At 32.6% G+C, this 22,353-nt stretch overlaps 1 protein-coding gene across 3 annotated transcripts in view; it reads left to right on the top strand.

Annotated features, from left to right (window-relative positions):
- Positions 1-16,896, top strand: part of LOC105171929 (exportin-4) — a 32,045-nt gene extending 15,149 nt beyond the window's left edge. For all 3 annotated transcript variants that reach the window (XM_011093197.2, XM_020697254.1, XM_020697253.1), the window contains exons 18-32: positions 773-848; positions 3,536-3,772; positions 4,078-4,149; positions 5,694-5,765; positions 6,113-6,177; positions 6,249-6,351; positions 6,430-6,561; positions 8,794-8,937; positions 9,901-10,008; positions 10,818-10,868; positions 10,967-11,044; positions 11,121-11,234; positions 15,340-15,536; positions 15,737-15,806; positions 16,087-16,896. In XM_011093197.2, the coding sequence (XP_011091499.1) occupies positions 773-848; positions 3,536-3,772; positions 4,078-4,149; positions 5,694-5,765; positions 6,113-6,177; positions 6,249-6,351; positions 6,430-6,561; positions 8,794-8,937; positions 9,901-10,008; positions 10,818-10,868; positions 10,967-11,044; positions 11,121-11,234; positions 15,340-15,536; positions 15,737-15,806; positions 16,087-16,275 (1,708 nt within the window). In that variant the 3' untranslated portion in view covers positions 16,276-16,896. The remainder of the gene's footprint in view (positions 1-772; positions 849-3,535; positions 3,773-4,077; positions 4,150-5,693; positions 5,766-6,112; positions 6,178-6,248; positions 6,352-6,429; positions 6,562-8,793; positions 8,938-9,900; positions 10,009-10,817; positions 10,869-10,966; positions 11,045-11,120; positions 11,235-15,339; positions 15,537-15,736; positions 15,807-16,086) is intronic.

The following is a 22,353-nucleotide window of genomic DNA, read 5'->3' as shown; positions in this document are numbered from 1 at the left end:
ACACCCTGATATGTAGAAGTGAAATTTCACTAGAGAATTGTTCAAACAAGTAATCTTGACCATTATTTGATATGATGCCAAAGATTGCTGCTGGAAGCATGTCTCTGGTTCAATTTTCATTTTTCTGATATATTACTATGGCTCCTGTACTAAAGCTTCTTGTTTAGATTTTGTGAACTTGGTTCACTTGGCTCACTTATGATCATAAGATAAGAAAGATAGAGTTGTCAACGTGGCATAAGCCTAACATTGTGGATAATTTTGTCAGATCCAACAATATGCTTAGTCACTTTGATTTATTTTTACCACAAAATGGAACCAAATAATGTCTTTCACCCAATTTTTAGCTATTTTCACCAACTGTAAACTGAAATAATTTTCATTGATATCCACATAGTTCAGAAATAATGGGGAAGTGAGGGATATGATAGCCCTTGATTTCTGATATCACTTGATTGATCAAATCAGGAGGTACATGGTAGAACTCTTGTGTACAAAATGAGGCCATATCACCTCCAAATTGAATTGCTTTCTTGGTTGCATCTGTTGAAATCAAAGTTGAATATGTGAAGAAAGTAGTGCAAAAAAGAAATTGACCATGGGATATACATTACTTTTCTGGGAATTATAACAACACTCAAGTCTTCTCTTTAGAACTTCTATATTAGCTATTAGGATGAAACCTTGGTAATTCTGAACTATATATGTATGTGTTGTTTCGTGCTTCCTCAGTTCGCCATAGAATTTACTCATCTTGTGGACTTTTGTGCAGTTCAATCATAAGGTTTGCTGAGGAAAGTTTAGATCCAGAACTGAGAAGATATTTTTTCAGTCCTCGTCTCATGGAGGTGTTATTAATTTTTCTCTCATTGTTGACTTTCCTGATTATCTTGTTGCATTATATGTTCCATTGTCCTAGGGAAAACACCAGTCCTACAAACTTCTTTTTGACGTAAGGCACAATCCATGTTCTTATTATTGAACTGATTTCTGAGTATATTAGCATTCTGATCACCGAATAAAGTTGCACATGATGCACCTCGTAACTTTAAACTTGGTTCTGAAGGAGTGCAGTTATTTGTTTGCTTAATCGGAGTTCTTCATGTGTAAAGATGTCAGTAGAATTTACTATCTCTATAGTTTTACCCTCATATATATTAAGAAGGCTAGTCCTATAACAAAAATAGGATGTGAGACAATTCTATTTTGATTGCAAGTGTCATGCCTCTTTCTACAGGTATTTATCCCAAGTAAACTAGATGCTTGCTTAGGATAAATTGAAACAAAGAGAGAAAGGAACTTTTATTGTATAAGGAGTTAACTAAAATTACTTGAGGCTTACCATTTCTGTAGGGAGACACCATGTATTGTTACCAGACAAGGGAGAAGACGAGTTGAAGGACCTAACTTTTTTTGCTAACTATGAAAAGGCACCAAAAACAAAGGAAAGCATGTGTTTGAATGAAAATGATCTGTTGGATGTTAGATATTTAAGGTAGGGCCACAACTGGTGGAAGTGATCCGTGAAGCGCATTACACAGGAAACCATGTCGGACACTGTTGATAGGGAAGTAATTAGGAGTTACTGGGGCCTGAAGTCCAAAAAATTGGTTTTGCCATTGTGTTATCTCACATGGCATTTTTGATGTATGGGATTTGAAAACTTGTATAAGATGTGAGTCTGTTGTTTGTAATGTTTCAATTCTTTTAAATGTCATTGGGAATGGCTTTGCTGGTTTGCTTCTGTCAATAGTCAAAATAAACCTATAGGTTTCCGTCATGTGGGAAGAACTAACACTGTTGTCAGGCTGCTCTCTTATTGGCTCTTCAAAGAGTTCTGTGGGTCTAGGCGATTGCTACTAAGACATACGACAGGGTCACTAATGACTTCGATTCTTTGAAAAGCAAGACTTGCCCTCTCTACTGGAGATGTTATTGTGTCAGTTTCATGTACTTGGATTGTGGCTACAAGAATTGACTGCTCTATCTTGTACGATGTAGGAGAGTCCTTTCTAATTAATTTAGAAGACTCTTAATTGACTAAATTTTAATTATTTTCCCATTTCTAAATAAAACAAGTCATTTGGGGCTCTTCAACTTATTGATCTGAAAACATGTTAATGGATTTTGGATACTTTTCAAGGGGGGTGGTGGAGGAACAGTTTATTACTGAAGTAAAGTATATTAATGAGAAGAGTGTGGGATAATGAGGTCACTGGAATCTTTTCTTGTAGAAAAATGTCTTCTTGGAACATATCTTGGAAAACACACAATTCAAAGTGGAAATTGCTCTTGTTCAATTCCTTGACCTTATTTTATTGTCTTAACAAAGCCATTTTGAATCTTTTGGTAAATGAAAAAACTTTTTCTTTAGATTTTGCTTTTCTATATTGTTCTGAGAAGTAGGAAATGCACATTCTTCATATTACAGGTGACTTACCAAAAAAACTGACCTCATTGTATATTAGAATAGGAAAAAACTTTTCCCCCACGGTAACATACTGTACTCAAATTTAGTTTGTTGCTAGTTACAAGGTTAAGGCTCAAAATAACCAGTAATGCATATGATCTAATTATGCTATATTATAAATTATATATGATTAAATTATTATATATAACTACATTCATCTGACTATTTTCAAATGCATTAAAAAAATAAAAAAATTATTAACATGATTTGGCATTTACAATTAATCTTGTGTTTCATTAAAAACAAACATATCTCAACCTACCTTTATATAACCTTTAGTACTACAAAAAGCAAAATCAAACATACAATATCATCCAAAAACACACCAATCTTTATTTTTCTCCACCTATTTCCTAAAAACCAAAAAAAATGAATTAAAATTAATTTGGAGGACAGCCATTACCTTTTATTTTCTGATTCTCTCTGCATACTTTCTTTCCATGATTACTCTTTGAATTAGCTATCATGTGTTCAAGTACTAGACCACGAATTTTATGCAACAGGATAACTCCAACATATTCCTTCTACTTATGGCAAGAAATTCTAAGACCATGTTATACACCTTAGTCGGTGAGGGCAACACCAGAGATTTCTTTTTCCCCTGATATGTGTCCATGTTTAAATTTTAATTTGCATAAAATGTTTATATGCCTGCAATTTGGGGTGTAGTTGTATATCTTGTATGAAAATTATTTTCTGTTGGAACTTTGTTACTTGGCTAGGCTATATGCCCTGTGAGGATTTGGTGCTGGTATATATCTCAAAATCTCAATTGTTTGTAGATATTTTACATGTTTTCAACTTCTGTTGAATGGTGCTAATGGTGGTAAATTGTATGCAAATTGCTCCTTTTAACAATCCAGTGTATTGAAGAGTCCTGGCCTGTTGAAGGTGTCAATGGTCCAACTTAATACTTCGATATACAAGATATTTGATGCAACATGCGGTCCTTGTGACAACAATTTTTTGGATTTTCATTATATTACTTTGACAAAAGGATCATCCTTGAACTTCTCCTTTAAATTTTCTTATGGTTATTACAACATATATGATTTAATATTCCAGGCAGTTGTGTGGTTCCTTGCAAGATGGTCTTCTACCTACCTGATGCCACCTGGAGAAAGTGGGGAAAATAAAGGTGGTTATGAAAATTATAATAATACCCAACATCTTCGGGGACAAACCACAAATGCATTGGTTAGTTTCTTTGGAGAGAATGATCAAGGAAAAGCAGTGCTTGATGTTATTATTCGCATCTCTTTGAGTACGCTTGTTTCTTACCCTGGGGAGAAGGACTTGCAGGTAAGAAATCTGCAGCTTGTTTTTGGATTTTAAGATTATTTATTTATTCTTTGTAGTCGCTTCTGCTGTAGTTGTCTATTCACTTTTCAGGTTTATGAAGAATTATACATGCATTCGTATTTAATGTTCTGGTTTAAATTGATGCCTGATATATCTGTCTGAATGAGATTTGATTTCAGCATTCACTGAATGTTTTCGTCTGAAAGTGTTCGAGTGCGACCTAAGGACTTATTGTGCACAATTAAGAAAACTATCATATGTTGAAAGCCGCATTATAGTCCTCATGACTTTTTGTTCCATGACAGGCGCTCACATGTTGCCAGTTGCTTCATGGACTTGTTAAACAAAAGAATATTATTTGCCACCTTGTTACCCTGGTCAGTAACATCTCCTTGCAACGTGTTACTATAATCATGCTATCTCATGCTGTATGTTTTTGCTTTTTTTGCAAAGGTTCAAGGAAAGGTATAGAAACTGTAGGACTAGGCTGGAACTTTCTTTTAAAGGGGACATAGTTGAGATTTTATGTACCAGTCACTTTTTCTTTTTATGTTTCATGGTGAGGGCACAAGTGAAGGAGGCGCTATAAGTTGCAAAAGACTCCTAGTATGTTAGTGTTTTTCGTTTTATGCTTGGGCTTCATTTACATTGCTTAGGTATTCTAAGAAGTGCAAGTGATGAAGAGTCTAGTTTGGCACAAAGGTCTACTGAAAAGGGTTCTGGTCATTCTTTCATTCTAAATGGTTAAACCTAAGGGTCCCTGTTTGGGTTAAGATGCTGGAAAATTATTGAAACACATTGTTCCTTTGGATAAACCATAATTTGTTCTTTAGGTAGCAATTCCTAGGATCTTGAAATACATAAAGGGCACTCCCAGTAAAGAGTCACTATTCAAACGACATGGCGGTGTGAAGATAGAAGATTATTCTGATGTAAACTATATTTGATTCAAGGATGACAGGAAATCCTAGTTCTGGGTGTTGCACTTATGTTGGGGAAATTGGTGCTTGCTAAAGGAAGAAACGAAGTAGAGTTTCCAAATCAAGTACTGAAGCCAAGTACAAGGCCATGATGCATTTTAGTTAAATATTGTGGCTAAAATATTTGTAGGGAGAACTTGGTTGGCATACAGTCAACCTGTACCTATGTATTGTGAGAATCAAACAGCTATTTCCATTATAAGTAATTTAGTTTTTCATGGGAGGAAGAGACTTATTGAAGTTTATTTTCATGTCATTTGTGAACATGAGTCCAAATATTTGTTTAAGGGTGCATTGGATGGTTGGTTGTGTATTTTGGATTTAAAATCCATAGTTGAAATCCACCTCACTTATTTGATTTATAAAATAAATCAATGGAAATCCTTCATTGAATGCAATAGATTTAAGTCCAATCATGACGGATTTAGAATCGACCCTATAATCTACTTATTTTAAATCCTCTTGAAATGCTCTAAAAGCATTAGCCAAATGAATTTGGAATCATTGCACAAATTCTTTTCAAATCCAAGTAAGAGATGTCAAACTTGTGGATTTGAAATCAAAGAAATTATAGCCAAATCCACCGTTCCAAATGCAGCCTAAGATTTTGCCAGCAAGATGGCATGGTTGGTATGTATTTTTTCCTTTTTGCAAGAAAGTGCTAGAAGATTTATTAGAAGATGCTTAGGTTTTTGTATTTTTATTGATTTGTTGATATAGTTATGTTTGGTAGATAAATCATAGATTTGTATTTTTCTCTTAATCCGATCTTTATATATCTTAGGTCGGTATTCCAATGAAATATATGCACATACACAAAATACGCTCCGATTATATTCACTTAATTTACTACAGATTTTGATACTTACAGCCTACTTTTTATCTTATCATATTAAATATTCCTATTTTGGCAATTGAAGTGTCTGATTTTATCCATGCAGGACTCATGGCGTGACTTAGCGACTGCTTTCACTAATGAAAGAGTTTTGTTCTCTTTAAATGCTGCACACCAGGTACTGAATTCTAGTTTTATGTTCTTAGTGTGACATAAGAAATGAGCTATTGGCGGAGAAAATTTGTTATGTCTAACTTTCATGGCTTACCAATAGTTATGTAGATGGAAAACTAAGAGAAAATCTGAGCACTAGTTTTTTTTCCTGCTGCGTTATTGGTGAACATGGACACAAGAATTTTGTTCACATTTTCTACAAATCTCATTCCCAGTTATTTATGCTTTCTTCATTTACTTGCTTTTTCTATTTGTCGGTAATCTCTTTCCTTCTTCACTGTCAGTTGTACAAGCCACCATCTTTATTTTGTGCTTATTGCAAGACTATAATACGTCTTTCTTTTGTTTCAGCGTTCACTGGCTCAGACGCTTGCTGTCTCAGCCTCTGGCATGAAAACTTCTGAGGCATCAAATCAGTGAGTTCACATCCTTTTTTGTTCTAAGGGTGATTTAAAGTGACCTGATCTTTCTTCGTAACTTTCTGTAGGTATATAAAAAGTCTGACAAGCCATATGACATCCGCTTTGGTAGAACTCTCAAGCAAGAATGATCTCAAAGCCATTGCACAACAGCCTGATATCATTTTGTTGGTAAAGTTTGTGGCATTCGTTCAATGTAGTAGTATATACTCAGAACAGTACAATTGATGTTATCATGACATCCGATAGGTTAGTTGCTTGTTGGAGCGACTTCGTGGAGTTGCCAGAGCCTCAGAACCTCGTACACAGAAGGCAATTTATGAGATGGGATTCTTGGTTATGAACCCTGTTCTGATCTTTCTTCAAGCATACAAAGATGAGGTAAAAATAATACATTGTGTTCTCCTGAATCTTATGGCTATCGGCATTAGGAGCATAGTCAAAAGTCATGCCAATCACTGTATTCTATGGTAAAGATTAATGCCAATTATGCATGTAGATTCCAAAACACTGCAAACTGCATAGTGCATTATCGGACACATCTTGGACAATGAGGAGAGAGAACATAGAGAGATTGTGTTTCTAGTGGAAAGACAGGCTCCAAGTTTGGGGGAAGAAGAAGGTTTTATACTTAAGATTTAAATCTTAACCATCTAATCTTGTAAATCCTGTGAGATCCAATGTTTTTACATGTTCTAGGTGGTGGACCTTACTCATCCCTATACCATACAATTTTCATGGGACATGGGCTGCTTACTAGCAGACTACCCATGGGTGGGGCCATGATACTTTGATATTTCGACGGGCCTCAATGGGGTTTGTACCCTATCTATTCATAGGCCTCCACATGACAATCGAAGTGTTTGAAATTTAAAAAACAAAAGAATAAATTTAGATAGAACTTACGCCTACCTGATGCTCTTTGTTACGCTTGGATGCTTTTTAAATTTTGAAATTTTAGTATGTTTAATGCTATATCCTATATGGATATGTATGTATACATATATATTTGTATTCTGGTAAGGCGTACGGGCATTTGTGCATGATAGTTAAATTTGATTTAATTTTTGATGTATAATGATTATAAACATATTAAAAAGTTTGAGCTATTCTAGAAAAAAAAATTGAATAAAATCATTACTATATGGCTTATAAATAAGTTAGCTCAAAATAGTTTTGTTAGCATGTTTCCAATATATATTTGTTCATATGGGATTTTCACTTGTTGTATTCTCTATTCTTTTTTATGAATAATTGCTTCAAAAGGCCTGTTTCGTTGGCTCTATTAATCTGTTTCTTGTTTTTTTTCTTTGTTTTCATATTTCTCAATCAATTATTTTTATACATTTATTGGAAACATATAGTTCGAATTCAGCTTTTATTCAAAAATTTGGAAAAAAAAAAAAAAACAGATTCTTTCATGGTTGTCTAGCACTAGTAAATTATATGTATTTTACAATTGAAATTATCACCTTCTTGGTTAGTCGATATGCATGACACTTATTTCCTACTAGTTAATTTATAATGTGGTTCACATACTACTTGTAAACAAAGATACATGTCCTTCTCCAGAGATGCTCATGAGTTTCTTTTGGTCAAAGGTAGCAAACTTTGTGTCATTTACTTGTCCTTCTCCATAGATTGCAATAAGGCTGAATCCAAAATAACTTTAGGCACTTGATGTTGATGGCTGGACTATGGACAATCGTGTAAGTCTCGGGGCTTTATGTTGACAAGCATCATCTCTTAAGGTTTGGCCAGAAAAATATAATCAATGATGAGGCCAGGAAAAACTTGAAGGTGCAAGTTTTGGTGGCTGTGATGTCTGGCTAGAAAAATAAAAATATTATTTAAGAGAGTTGCATATATAAAATTGTCTAGAGAGGGTGCAAAGCCTTTATGTTTTCCATTTCCTGAGGTAATTGAGTATATATCAACGATTTACCAAACCCCAGAATTATAGACATTATAGTTAATCTACCTATTGAATGCACATGATGCATTATCTGGAAATTTCCTGATCACTCAGAAAGTATAATGAAACCTATATACCGAAATGGTGTTGGCTTCTTCTAAGCATAAGCTTTTTGAAGTTAGAATCTATCAGTGTGCTTGTTGGGTCTTCTGGGATGAGGGAGAAGCTGAGGTGGACTGTAAGGGCGCCTTGTAATGCTCACTTTGGTTGCACCATTATGATTGATAACAATACGAGATACTTAATGTATTTTCATAAGAAATGGAAATCAGTTAACAATAATTAAATTACTTTTGGTTATACAAGTCTAGGTCCAAATAATCAATCCCTAGAACAAGCTATTATATCTCAAACTCCTACAACCATGCTATTCAAAGATCTTTCTATAATTACAAATCAAACCCATAATTAAGTATATGCAGTTACAATAATTAGAACAGCCAATAGTAAGGTGCCCCATTTTGTTTTTCTTGTGAATAATGCATATATATAGTTGTATAACATGTGCATGGAGTTAATTCTTCAATTCTTTTGGCATGTTATGATTGTTTTTAATACTTGATCAAGTTTTTACTTTCACTATCTATTTTTGTCAGAATTTAGTAACTTATTCTTCTGCTACTTTTACCCTGTTCTAGTCTGTAGTAGTCTATCTTCTACTCAAATTTGTCACCGATTGGGTGGATGGCCAAATTATCTACTTAGAGGCTCAAGAAACTGCTGCTGTTGTTGACTTCAGTATGCGATTGCTCCAGCTTTACTCATCTAACAACATTGGGAAGGTAAAGTTTTTCTCAAGTTCAGGTTTATAGTTTCATCTTGACTAATGGTAATGTTTATCTGTATTCCTTTATGCATATGTGCACAAAAACAGATGTCCTACTCATATATCATGCATAGAGATTCATATTATACAGCCAGGTTGTTTTAGCAACATATGGAAGCAGCATGATCAGTTTTTGTCTAAAGTTTATATACAACTGTTATCTATGAATGCCAAGTGAATTGTTGGAATCGCTGGTCTTAATAAGCTGCAATATGGAAAGCATAAGCAATTGTTTTATTTGGATTTGAGAACTTATATCAAGACATTTATACTCACTAACTCTTTTATGGTTGTTTTGAGGGATCTTATGGATTTAAATCCTAGCCAAATTCTTCTGAACATTCTTTAACGGTGATTTCAAGTTTCATCTATTGGGGCTTGAAACCTTTACCGTTATCCTCTAATTATTGTCTCCAAGGAACCATGAATTTTTCCCTTAGATAAGTTCCTGTTTTCTGTGTATCATGGAATTAAAAAGCAATAAATATCAAATGAATAGGATCACAAATTAATATTCATATGTAATATGTCAGCAGAACCTACCATAGTTCATTTTGTTATTGATAAGATAGTAGTTCGTTCATTCATAAGGGAACTGTACTAACAACAATATGATAATGAACGACAACTAATGATGTCAGACAATTAAGCAATTGCTAATTGCTGATCAAATGGTTGAGGAGGTTGTAATGCATTTGATGGGATCCACCTGGTGATGATGACCATTTCCAAACAAATTATCTTATATAACTTGTGGTTCACCAGTGATGTCTTGGCTTTGATTAATTGTTATTTCATTATATCTTAGAGAAACATTATGCTCTCAAATGGGGAGAAGCAGCTCCTAATATTATGGTGATTGTTATTCTTACTGCTATAACCGTTGGAATTAACTCTTACTGTTTAACTGCTTCCCCAGATTTCTGTTAGCCTTTCAAATAGTTTACGTTCTGAAGCAGATGCCGAGAAATATAAGGATTTACGGGCTCTTCTACAACTTCTCTCGAATCTATGTTCGAAGGATCTGGTAACTTAACGAAAACTGATTTTGTTCACTCTCAAATCTGTGACACAACTTAACCAAAAATGTATAAATCTAAACTTTTTCTTAAGGAAACAACTAAGATGTCCTGTTTCTCTAAATTCTATTTTCTTAAGCCTTCTCCTCTAATATGTGTGGTTGTATTGAGATCCATTGCCAATTGCATAACATGAAAGGGATCTACTGAAAAGAATCGAATGTAATGGAATGAAAATTTAGTGAGGTGTTAGATTCTTCTTAATGCATGTAAAAAGTGATAATTTGATCTAATTGGTGCATAGTATGTTACAGTTATGCAAGTCAATCTCGATGTAAACCTGACAGGGGAACTAATGCATAATGAAGTACTAGCTAATGGTTACATTTTGGTTTGATGTATTACAAATGTGACTAGTTATATGTGCTTAGATATAAAATTAAGATTCCTGGCCGGACGAGTTGACAATATCTTACCAGTTCCTTCTACAGTTCACTGAGCTTTGTTATCCAGTAGCATCACCAATAGCATCTGTTTCATGCAAATATGGATTATATGCTGGAAATGCATTGTCCTTGTGTAGCTTCACTACTCTTTACGTTTGTACATGTAAAGGCATGGCCTGTAAAGGCCTACTTGTGTCTTTTGGCAACCACTAGACCTCTAAAGACCTAGTACTAAGATTGTTATATGTCTTCTGCCGTGCACACTAGGGGTTTATATTCGACTAAATTATTATGGTATCTTGCATTTGTACAATAGTTGTGCCTGGTTTTGCTCTGATGCTTGCAAGCCTGAAATTGGGATGTTTTCGCAGGTTGACTTTGCATCTGAACCCATTGAGACTTATGGCACGAATATTTCTCAGGTATCTTCATGCAAGATTTCGTATAGAGAATGGAAAAGATTACTTTTGCTCCTCTACAAACGTTTTTCGTATTGGTTCTTGCCACATTTCTTTTGCAGGTAGTATACACGGGTCTTCACATTGTCACACCTCTGATAACTATGGACCTGCTGAAGTACCCTAAACTTTGTCACAGTGTAAGGCTCTTATCTTATTGGGTAGAGGGAGCTAACATTTTCATGGTAACTTATCATCTTCTTTTTTGTTGGCCAGTATTTCTCACTATTGTCACATATGCTGGAGGTTTATCCTGAAATAATTGCACAGCTAAATGTCGAAGCCTGTAGTCACATACTTGGAACTCTTGATTTTGGTCTTCATCATCAGGTAAATAATAATCCTGTAACTATTTAAAGCATTCGTGTGTAACCTAATCCGAATGCATCAATTCTGCTTCACTAACTTATATAAATAACAGGTAATAGGATTGCATTTGTGTATCACAGAATGTGTAATTGTACTTCACTAGCTTATATAGATAAAGGCATAAACTGGGTTTCGGGGGGGGACACTTTTGGCAACAGAATCTCCCTGCATGCTGACCATTAAACCCATTGATATTTGGGTATTTTAGAAAATAACCAATTAACGTCAAACTTACGAAGGCCTCCCTTAGTATTTTCCTCCACCCAACAGTATACCTACCGTTAACAATAATACCAAAAAATGCAAACGTTAGGAAAAAATACATAAGGATTTTCCTATTCTGTCACTGATGTTGAGGAAGCATGTAAATGCCCTTGGAGCCAACCTGGATCAGGGACGGAGGGGCTTAATTTTGCTTATCAATAAAAAGGCCTCAGTAGTTTTGATAATTATAAACTTCAATAAATTTTAGTTTTGATATATTTAAATATTAAACTTTAATAAATTTGGACACATAATAAATAATAGATATTAAATAAGGGCCGAGTTTTGTATATATCAAATATATATCTGTATCTATATCTATCTATACTATATATAAAAGTGTGAATCTTTTATGTGCTTGTTCCTTATTCTGAAAAGACATTCATGCCCTTACATAAGTAATCTTTATAATAATAAATAAAAATTAGTTATAAAATTATAATATTCTGTTAAAAGAAGAATATTTAAGAGTTCTAATACCTCTTAACTACTTAGATAATGATAAATTTATTCTATTAAAAAAATAGACTAATCATGTCTACCCAATTAATTTGTTAGAATATATTTTAAATACTTTAACTTATTTTACTAGGACAAAATATAACTTGAGATGACAGCATCGGAATAATACATAAAATAATAAACTTAAAAAACTATTTATATATATGAAAAGAATAAATATCATGAAATTTTAAATAAAATTATCAACTTTATTAAATTGGAAATGCTTTCCAAAAATTTAACATGGGTGATTTCTTACTAATTGATTATATTTTAATATTAGTAGCAGAAAATTGTTTTAAGATTATACTTTCATGAACTTTTGATTTTTACCATAGTATACGGGAGATAAAATAATACTACTAAGTGCAGCTTATAATTAAATATATAATAGTAAGAATCTCTTGAGTGTTTATAACTATTGTGAGAAAACTTTTGTATCCTTACTGTGGTTCTCTTTTCAATAATAAATTAGAGGGATAATTACATTTATACCTCCTGATTTAGGGTGTGTTTATAGAAACCTTCCTTGCCTTTTGCATATTTATAATAACCACCCCTAACAGTCAAAGGATAGTGGTAGTTGTGTATGATACGGATATTCGAACTAAAATGAAGATGGGGCTGCTGCGTTGAGGATGGCTTATCAGTGTTGGTGGTGGCCTGGGATGGTGGTCTACTTGTTGTGTTGATAGGTCTCATGTCTGCTGGCTGATTCTGTGGGCATTGTTGAGTCGTGCCTTACTTTACATTTGTTTGAGTTTTTACATTTATTCTGTAATCAGACTCATTTTGTCGGCAAAATCATCGCCTCATTTCCAAAAAACAAAATAACCAAAAACACAGAAAAGAATTATAGGATCTCATGATTAACAAAAATAAATTAAGTATTAATAATAAAAAATATCCTCAAGTAAAAGCACTAATTTTTATATATTAAGTTGAAATCTGTATGAAATCTCTCACTATATAATTTCCAGTATTAGGTAATTTTGTATGCACATGAAAGATTAAGTTTTTAAAAACATAAAATACTATTAAATAAGAAATATATAATGCCAATTAAATTTATACGAATTAGTAGATCAAGAAATCACACTAAAAACATCAAGTTAAAAATGGACAGAATAACATTTCTTATGCAATAATATTTTAAATTTAGAAGTTAGTGAAGAATGTAAATAATGTTTTGACAAACTTTAGAAATTGATAGTAATATATAATTAGAATAATTATAGGACATTTCAACACAAATTAATATGGACACTATGGATATGTCCAATTAGCTTATTTTTTTATAAAAAAATATTTAATAAATAATTAGTTTAAAGTTATTTCACATAAATAAATTTACAAAAAAGAATTCAAGCTATGGTAGTAAAATTAAAAATATAACGATTCACAAAAATAATATAACAAATACAAAATAAAATTAAAAAAATAGAAAATAGACATTAGAAATATAACATGATTAATTTTATTAAATTGAAATTTCTTATAAAAAATTCAAAAATATGGGACTTCGTTGATTTTATTTTTATATTGGTTCTTATATATTATATTTTATTTATGTATTAATTTGTTCTAATACAAATTACTAAACATAATATTATACACGAAATGTAAAACTTCAATTTTAAGGAATAAATCTTTTATTTAATGTTATCAATTAAATTTAGAAGTGAGTTATAAATAACCAATTAAATAGTTTTCTCATCAATTAAATAATATTATCAATTTTTTTATAATACTTATGTACTAATGATTCAATAATAGAAATAGTAATAAAATTATGAGTTAATATTTTTAGTAACTAATAAATTCTATATTCACTTCTAAACATATGTTTTTACACGTGCATTGTACATGATACTTTCTAGTATAACAATAAGGCCGAATGGTGCAATTTATAACATAAATTTTATAAATAAGGAAGCCTTTAATTTTTTTTATAATTCTTCTTTTAAATTTAATGATTCGTATTACTGATAGAGCAATCTTTTTGGGATTGTCATTAGTCTTGTAAGAAAATAAATTAGTACATGATTTATAATTTGATTAGGTTGAACATGAAGTTTGTAATGTAAAAAGTTAATGATATATATATTTCACTAATTTTTGGAGCTCACATGAAGTTGAAATATAAAGATATCAATTAGTGTACACAAATATCTCTGTGTGTGTGTGTATGTGTAAAATTATATATATATATATATATATATGTATGAGTATTGAATTCAATAAAATAAGTAAACTACTAGTTTATTGATGGAGATTAACTTGTATTTTATGGGTTGGGGGGAAATATTACCAAAAACATATAACTTGTATTAGAGGGGCCAAGGCCTGAGGCCCCGTGGGATGCCTCTATGATTGGGATACAATTGTTACACACAGGGGCTTAGTGTAATTTACTATAGGTTTACTTTTTAAAAAAAAATGCTAATACCTTTCTTAAATAAGAAAGTAAAAGATTTAAGTATTATTGGCTTTGTAAAATATGAATTAAACTTTCCGTAAACCTGAATTCTGCCTAAAACTATAGCAGTAAAGAAGGAACTTATACCAACTTAAACTAGTAGAATTATATAATTTAAATAATTAATCATGAATTTAAGTAAATATAATTTTCAATAGGATTTAATTTAAATTTTTTGGGATATATTTAAATTTCAAGTTAAATGAAAAAGTTACTATAGTATATTTAAATAATTTAAATATATACAAGAGATAATCATACGTGTAGAATGCAAATTGAAATATATATTTAAATATCAATTAAGTTTCATATACAAAAATTAAAATTGATATATTAAATAAATTTAAATTAGTTGCTCTACATGTAATGAAAAATAAAACTTACAACAGACTTAGATTATATAATTGATATTACTGAGATAATATATTTAAGTGACTTTAAGTTAATTATTTTAGATTTAAATATTTATTTAAACTTATAATAATTCATTTTTGAATTACATGTGATGTATTGAAAGGTTGCATATTTCATATTGGCATTATAAGAAATATATTTAAATTTTGCATAAATGAAAGAAATAATTCAAAAGCCAATAGTTTATTGGTTCTTTTGTTACTTATGTTACTTAAATCTCAGTGGGAGATCAAGTTTAATTTGTATGTGTTTTTACGTAATTTTTTTTGGGGTTACAAGTGTGAACCTCATCGTCTTGTCTTTTTTCTTTTTTTCACTATAAATTTTTATACTGCAAGTTTCTGATGTTAAGGAATTGTCAGTCTAAAATGTCTGAAAAGATGTTTTATTTCCCTTGCTTCTGATTAGGACATTGAAGTTGTTGATTTGTGCCTAAGAGCTCTAAGAGCTCTTGCATCCCACCACTACAAGGATAGAGGTGATGGTAAAGTTGGTTTAGGATCACATGCCACCAGTTACAAGGACGCTGATGGAAAATTTCATGAAGGCATTCTCGGCCAATTCCTTCGCTCATTACTGCGACTTCTACTTTTTGAGGATTACAGGTGAATGCAAAGAAAATTTTGCAGAAAACTATAAAAACTCTTTGTGCGCACAATACAATCAAGCTAAGCCAAGTATATAATATTGGTTTAATGCTAGAGTAGTGATATTTCCATGAATCGTCTTATTGCACACACATCATAGAACTGTTGTTTTAGTGCTCAGAAGCAACAAGTGATATTGGCCTTGCCTTATGTTACAGCACTGATCTTGTTAGCTCTGGAGCAGATGCACTCCTCCCGTTGATACTTTGTGAACAGAGTGTTTATCAGGTAGCTCACAGTATCCCGTGTTTCTTTATTTAGAGTTTGATTATACTTGGGGAAGGAGTCAGACTTGAGCATGTTGATCTTTCCCTCTTATGCAAACTTTTATGTAGTTTTCCAGCTTCCCTTCTTCATCGAGGAATTATCTGTGCTCGTATTGCCCTCAACTTTGCATGTAGACCATTTGGCATAATTACACAAATTTGTCATTAAGCTATGCTTGATGCTTGACAAAATGTGCTTCTTCTGCTCGTCTCTATAGTTCTGACATAAACATGTCTTGCAGAACCTGGCAAATGAATTGATAGAAAGGCAGGTGAACCAAACCTTCAGATCTCGGTTAACAAATGCATTCCAGTCTCTCATAACTTCAAATAATCTTTCTTCAACACTCGATCGCATGAATTACCAGAGATTCAGAAAAAACTTACTTAGTTTTCTCATTGAGGTTCGTGGATTTCTCCGCACCGTATAATACATCCAGACAGCAACTGCATATTCGTTTGGGGTTACTTTTTGCCTCGCAGTCAAGTGTCCTGTGCTCCGTTGATTCATGCTGCCCAGTTCCCAACCCCTACTTGTAGCTGGAGGTTCAGTTCTTAGAAACCTCATCCTGAAACTTGCATATATCATCGTCTAGCAGATGAAAATCTATAGGGCCACAAAGAGCTATGACCTCAAGATGTGGAAGTAGTTTTCTGCAAAACCTTTTTATGGCTGGTTGCTTCATGTAATGTTGGCGGGACGCAGGATAACTCTTGTTAGCATGAAGGAACTATTGCTGTCCTGAGCCTTTTGCTTCTGGTCGGACGTCAGTGCGAGAATAGCTATATGCCATTTCTTTTCTTTTTTGGGGAAGGGTTTTCTGTTTTCTTGGACTTAGTAGGTATTATTTGTTTCGGAACATTTTTATGGTCACTGCTTCCCATTTAAATCGTTGGTATTCGGGCAGAAGTTTAAGAGGGAAGTATATATTGACACTATTGATGGGATCTATAAATTTGAATATGATGTATAGTGTCCTCAAACTAGACGGTAAATTCAGTATTTTATCTCTAGGAATAACGTAAAATTGAATTTCATCTCTCTTTTTGTTTCTCAGATTGTTCATTTTAAAAATTTTCTATTTCTGGAAAGTAGTTCACATACTAAAGTCATACCAACTCACTGCAATGGAGGTGGAGCGAGGTGCACAATAGGACGAGTTCGGCCAATTTAAATCACTGAATTATACTCGGCCAATTTAAATTATTGAATTGAATCAATAAAAAAAATGAGCTAGTTCAAGCCAAGCCAGCCTCGGATCGGGCTAGTCCTAGGAATCAGTATCTTGGATAGGACGAGCCTAATGGCCTAGGGGCTAGGGCCACTTGGTTTTAGATTGGGTCTATTGGGTTTTCTTTTTTTTTAAATTCATTATATATAATTTTTTATATATAGATTTTGTGTGGTTTAATCTATTATTTATTTATTTCATAAGACACTTATAAATTTAAGTAATTGCTGTAAGAAACTTCAATATCATTTTAAAAAAAAACAACAAGAAAATCTGGGTTTGATGTGGGCCTGGTTCGGGCTTCAATCAAACCAGGCTTAAAAATGCACCCAATTAGGGTTCACTTAAAGGTTCAGTATAAATAGTAGTGGGTCGGTCCTGGGCGGGGCATTTTCGGACTAGTTTGTGTCAATTCTGGGTTAATCGGCCTACTGTTTACCTTGAGGGTTGGAAAACAAGATAGGCAGAAATAGAATGCACGTGCATTTAAGATTTTTTTAATGCAAACCCGAACCGTATTTTTACCCTCTCCTCACCAATTTTATGAATTGAAAATTTTAAATTCTAAATTTAAAAATTTCAGTTATTATATGGAGTGAGTGGAATTATTCATTCATTTTAGTCATTAAAGTAGACAAGAAAAAGAAAACAAAGGGGAATGAAGGAAAAATGTTCGTTATGTTTGGTTTTGTTTTTAACTTGTTTTGGTGTGGTTTATGGAGATAGAGAGAGAAAAACAAAGATAAATAGATGTTAGTTAGAGATAGTGTATATGTTTGGATTTGTTTTTGAAGATAATATAAAATAAGTATATTATATTTGATGTTGGTTAGTGGGAGACAAAAATTACTGTTCATTGTCAAATCATGTCTCTTTTATATGTATTTATATATATATATGAATATATGTATATAATTTATTTAATTGTGAGTGGATTAAAATAAATAGTATTTTTTAATTATTTTTGTATGAAAATAAAAAAATATAATTTATATAAATACACTTTTATAAATAATTAAATGCACTCTAGTAACCCATTAACAATATTTTTGTTAGCCGTTCTATGCAAGGTGATAAATTTAAATATATTATTGAAATAATGTATTATATGAATTAACCGCGTAGAATTGACATACTATTTTGGATTTTTTAAATTTTCTAATTATTCTAATGATGTAGAAAAATATTACATACAAAATATTAAATGGTTAAAATGAATATATTTATATTTAAAAATCAAATACAAACCTTTAACATGTAAATCAACCCTCCAATGCATCCTTCATTTTTTATAATTTTGAAGATCCACAAAATCCAGTATTAACTAATTAAAATTTATAAATACATATTGCAATGGTTCGGAAAATATATTTTGGATTAATACGGAGTAGTGTTCAATTAAACTACGGCAATCAGTTCACATCAGTCATTGAATGATAAAAGACGCAAACAATCATGTTCCCGTTATAATTGTAATCAACATATGACAACAAGTGACTGGTTCATATATTCTACAACAATACCACTATGAATTAAGGACCGTCACGTCGCCGTGGTGGAATTCCTTGTGGTCGCCGTAAGCGTGCTGTACTGTCTCCCTCACTATGCGAATGGCCTCCACGGTCGGATTGCACGCCAAAGCGACGAATGTAATCTGTCCATGATCCAATCCCGCCAACTCCAGAACCCATGTCTAGACTTCGACGTGGCGCTAATGAAATATTGCGCGCCAATCGTGGGCCACCATCCCCACGAGCTACCTATTCCACTACATCCCAACTGGCAATATGGGTATGCGTTTGGTTCATTGCTGCAGTAGATCCCGAGATGATAATGGGGGCATCTTCGCCACCTCTCACAAAACTATGCGGTGCATTACCACTCTGGCTATGCCCCCCGTCACTATGCACCTCTGTTGGACCAAGCGGCAGTCTAATTGGGCCCCATATCTCGAGCATGCTGGGGTAATGAGGCTCTGGGTACTGGTAGTATCGTCTAGCCAACGGATAGATCTACAACAGGTTCATATTGACAACCATGTATTGAAAAATAAATATTAATTTGAAAATGGCAGTTGTTAGGTTGCAATGATTGAATTAAAGTGATAGCATGTCATACCCGTGTCATATGTGGTCGTAGCTCGTGGGGAAAATCCATACAAAATGTTTCTCCCCTTGTTGCACATTTAGTTTCCTCTTAAATGCTCATATTTTTATTTCTTGTTAGCCTTTTACCTTAGTCAAATATTTGCTTGTTATTGTAGAGATTTTTAAGAAAGCAACAAAATAGATTTATGAAAAAAAAAAAAAAAAAACTCTTCCATTATATGTTTTTTATTGTTCATTATGTGGTGGTTTTTATCAAGTATTCTGATTAATGTCAATTCATGGTCTGATAAAGCTGAAAATTTTATATGGATATTTATAGTGCACAAGTTTTCATCATGAATGGTGGAGATATTTGAAGGTCTAAAATAACCAAGAATGAAGGTGCAGTTGATTGATTCTCATATCAGATTGAAGATAGAAATATACATATATTGATCCAAGTCGGATATAAAAACTAAGTTTTTTACTAGAATTGTAATTCCTAGATCGTTTATCAAAATGAAACGATCTACATGATGGTGGTGCTCTTGAGCTTGTTCATGTTATCACACAAAATTTATAGCTTCCTGCATGCCTTTAGGTTTAAACATTCTCATAAGTATTGCCCTCTAATTCTTCAGTCTTCCACCGAAACAACTGACATAAAGCAACTCATCAAATTGATATTCATGTACTCTTATATAGTTCTAGTCTGCTTCAAAAATTCACTAGCTCAGACATCAGGTTCTCATAGAGAAATGACCCTATCATCAATCTTGAAGAATTGTTCACATCGATGCACCCAACCTCAAAAGTCTGCACAGTTGAACTTAGGAAACTTAATCTATGAATATTTCATTTGCACTTGATAACCTCCGCGCCATATCTGCTAAGCTCGATGTGTATGAGATTCCATCTCCAGCTTCACCTGATTAACCTACACAGTTAGCAATGGGGTTCAATTTGAGGAATTGTTGCCCCTATAGTTATGATTGTTCACGAAAAAATTTGGGTTTGCAAAGATAAATTATGATACAATGAAATTACGAACAAAATGAAATTTATTGATTTAAATGAAAAACTGATACAATTCCCATAAAAATATAATCCCATGATACTTTGCTCTGATCTTTGATCTAATGGCTTGAAGCGTATTTTTGGATGTGGATGTATATCTCCTTCTTTTTGTGAAACAAAATATATGTCAACTTGAAATTTAGTATCAAAATTTGAAGGACTTAATGTCGAGGAAGACATGGAACATATGCCGTACCAGAGCTTCTCGTGGCAAAGGGTTTTGGACTTGAGTCCTTTTGATTCATTGCTACTTATGTCTTGTGTTGTATGAAATGGAATGAGTTATTGTGAGGTAAAGACCACTTACTATAGGTATTAGCAAACTTTGACTTGTAACTTGGGCTTATTTTTATTGGGCTTGAATACTATAGGCTTTGGTATGATCAGTCTCCTGACGAGTCCCATTTCAACATATTTTTAGCTAAATTTAATCAATCCAAAATAAAAAAATATCTTGTACTTTTATCTTAAATCAATCTATTAAAATTCATAAAATCCAAATTTAGTACGAATACTTATGTGAACTTGTCTTAAATACATTTGAACCCAAACTTATTATGAACTTTTATTTGGAACTCAAGTATTAGCTAATTTATTTTGGGTACTAATTAGTATTTAGTCCAAAATTTTGATGTCAATATCATTCCGCGTTGCTCCTCAATAGATTTCTCAACTCGCTCGAAACTCACACGCACTTGCTCCTTTAATCATTCCACATTCTTCATGAGTTCCACCACACAAGTTCATTCCCCTATTTGCCAGATTGATCCATAAGGAATCAACTTGACTTTGATATCAGATTCATTACCAACTCACTACACTGGGGGAAGAAAACTAGAGAGATAGGAGAAGTGTAGCACCCCTTACGCCATTATGCTTTAATACTACTATTAGTATACATTCTCCTCAATTATAACGTGTCTTATAAAAAAAATTACATCAAAGCCAGAGCTCTTAACTTAAGATATTACTGTTGACCCACTTAGTATTACTGATGATCAACTTATGATCCATTCGACTAGTCACTGTGACATATTTCCTGAAAAATATGTGATAAGGAATGAACTGTCTACTCAATAAATATAGTTAATTAGCTTATATATACACAAACATATATGCAGTAAGACCAACTTCATGCAATGATAGCAACCAACAAATATTCATCTTGTAATTACCATAAAATCACGAAGTCATCTAAACAACAACCATACATCAATTTACAGTACAATAGATCCAAAATCATTGTTTATTTTTCTAGGATTCTGCTAACCCTAACTGGAGTACATCAGTAAATGATTTTCTCGGCTATCATCATCTCAATCAATGTTATATGATATACAACACTACATACCCATTGAACATGATATCCCCACATCATCCCAATATGTAGCAATATCAACACAGGATATATTTCAAATATGACAGGTACACCGCCCAGTGCATAGCTATCAACACAGGATATTTTCCGCTATCCATAACAATTCGGTACCCTATGCATCATGGAACTTAATTTTGTACTACTTTTTTCTATATCACACAACACACAGCTCATGAGATATCACATCATCAACCACATCGTCATCAATCACATCCTCATCATTTACAACACATAAACTATTGAATATATCCCCAATTAAGTAACCCATGTCTTTACATAAATTTACAATATTCCATTTACAATTTTCATCATTCAATTTCAATCCATAGTAAAATAGTATAGCAACATGCAATCACTCATATGCCTTTCTTACACCATAACCACAAACAAGCATATAACAATAAATTCATCAAACAACAAGATAATCCAAATAAATAACCCACAAATCACGATCAATTATACAACATAAGTATATATCCATATGTAATATATTGGTTAAGATAGAGTTTATTTTATTGGGTTAAATGTGAATTTATTACAAAATGAAATGTAATTATGGAGGGGGTGCTACACAACATCTTGAGAAGATGGATTTGAAGTATATGGGAAATTGACTTTAAGGCCAAGTGGAAGATAGTTAATCGATGATCAAAAAGCCTAGTTAGTCGCTCCTAATCTATAGTAAATGATCTTATTCGATGTAATATTGAATATTATGAATATAGTTTATTCTCT

The sequence above is a fragment of the Sesamum indicum genome, linkage group LG10, assembly GCF_000512975.1.
Source record: "Sesamum indicum cultivar Zhongzhi No. 13 linkage group LG10, S_indicum_v1.0, whole genome shotgun sequence".
NCBI lineage: Eukaryota > Viridiplantae > Streptophyta > Magnoliopsida > Lamiales > Pedaliaceae > Sesamum > Sesamum indicum.
This window is presented reverse-complemented; position numbering and strand designations above follow the sequence as displayed.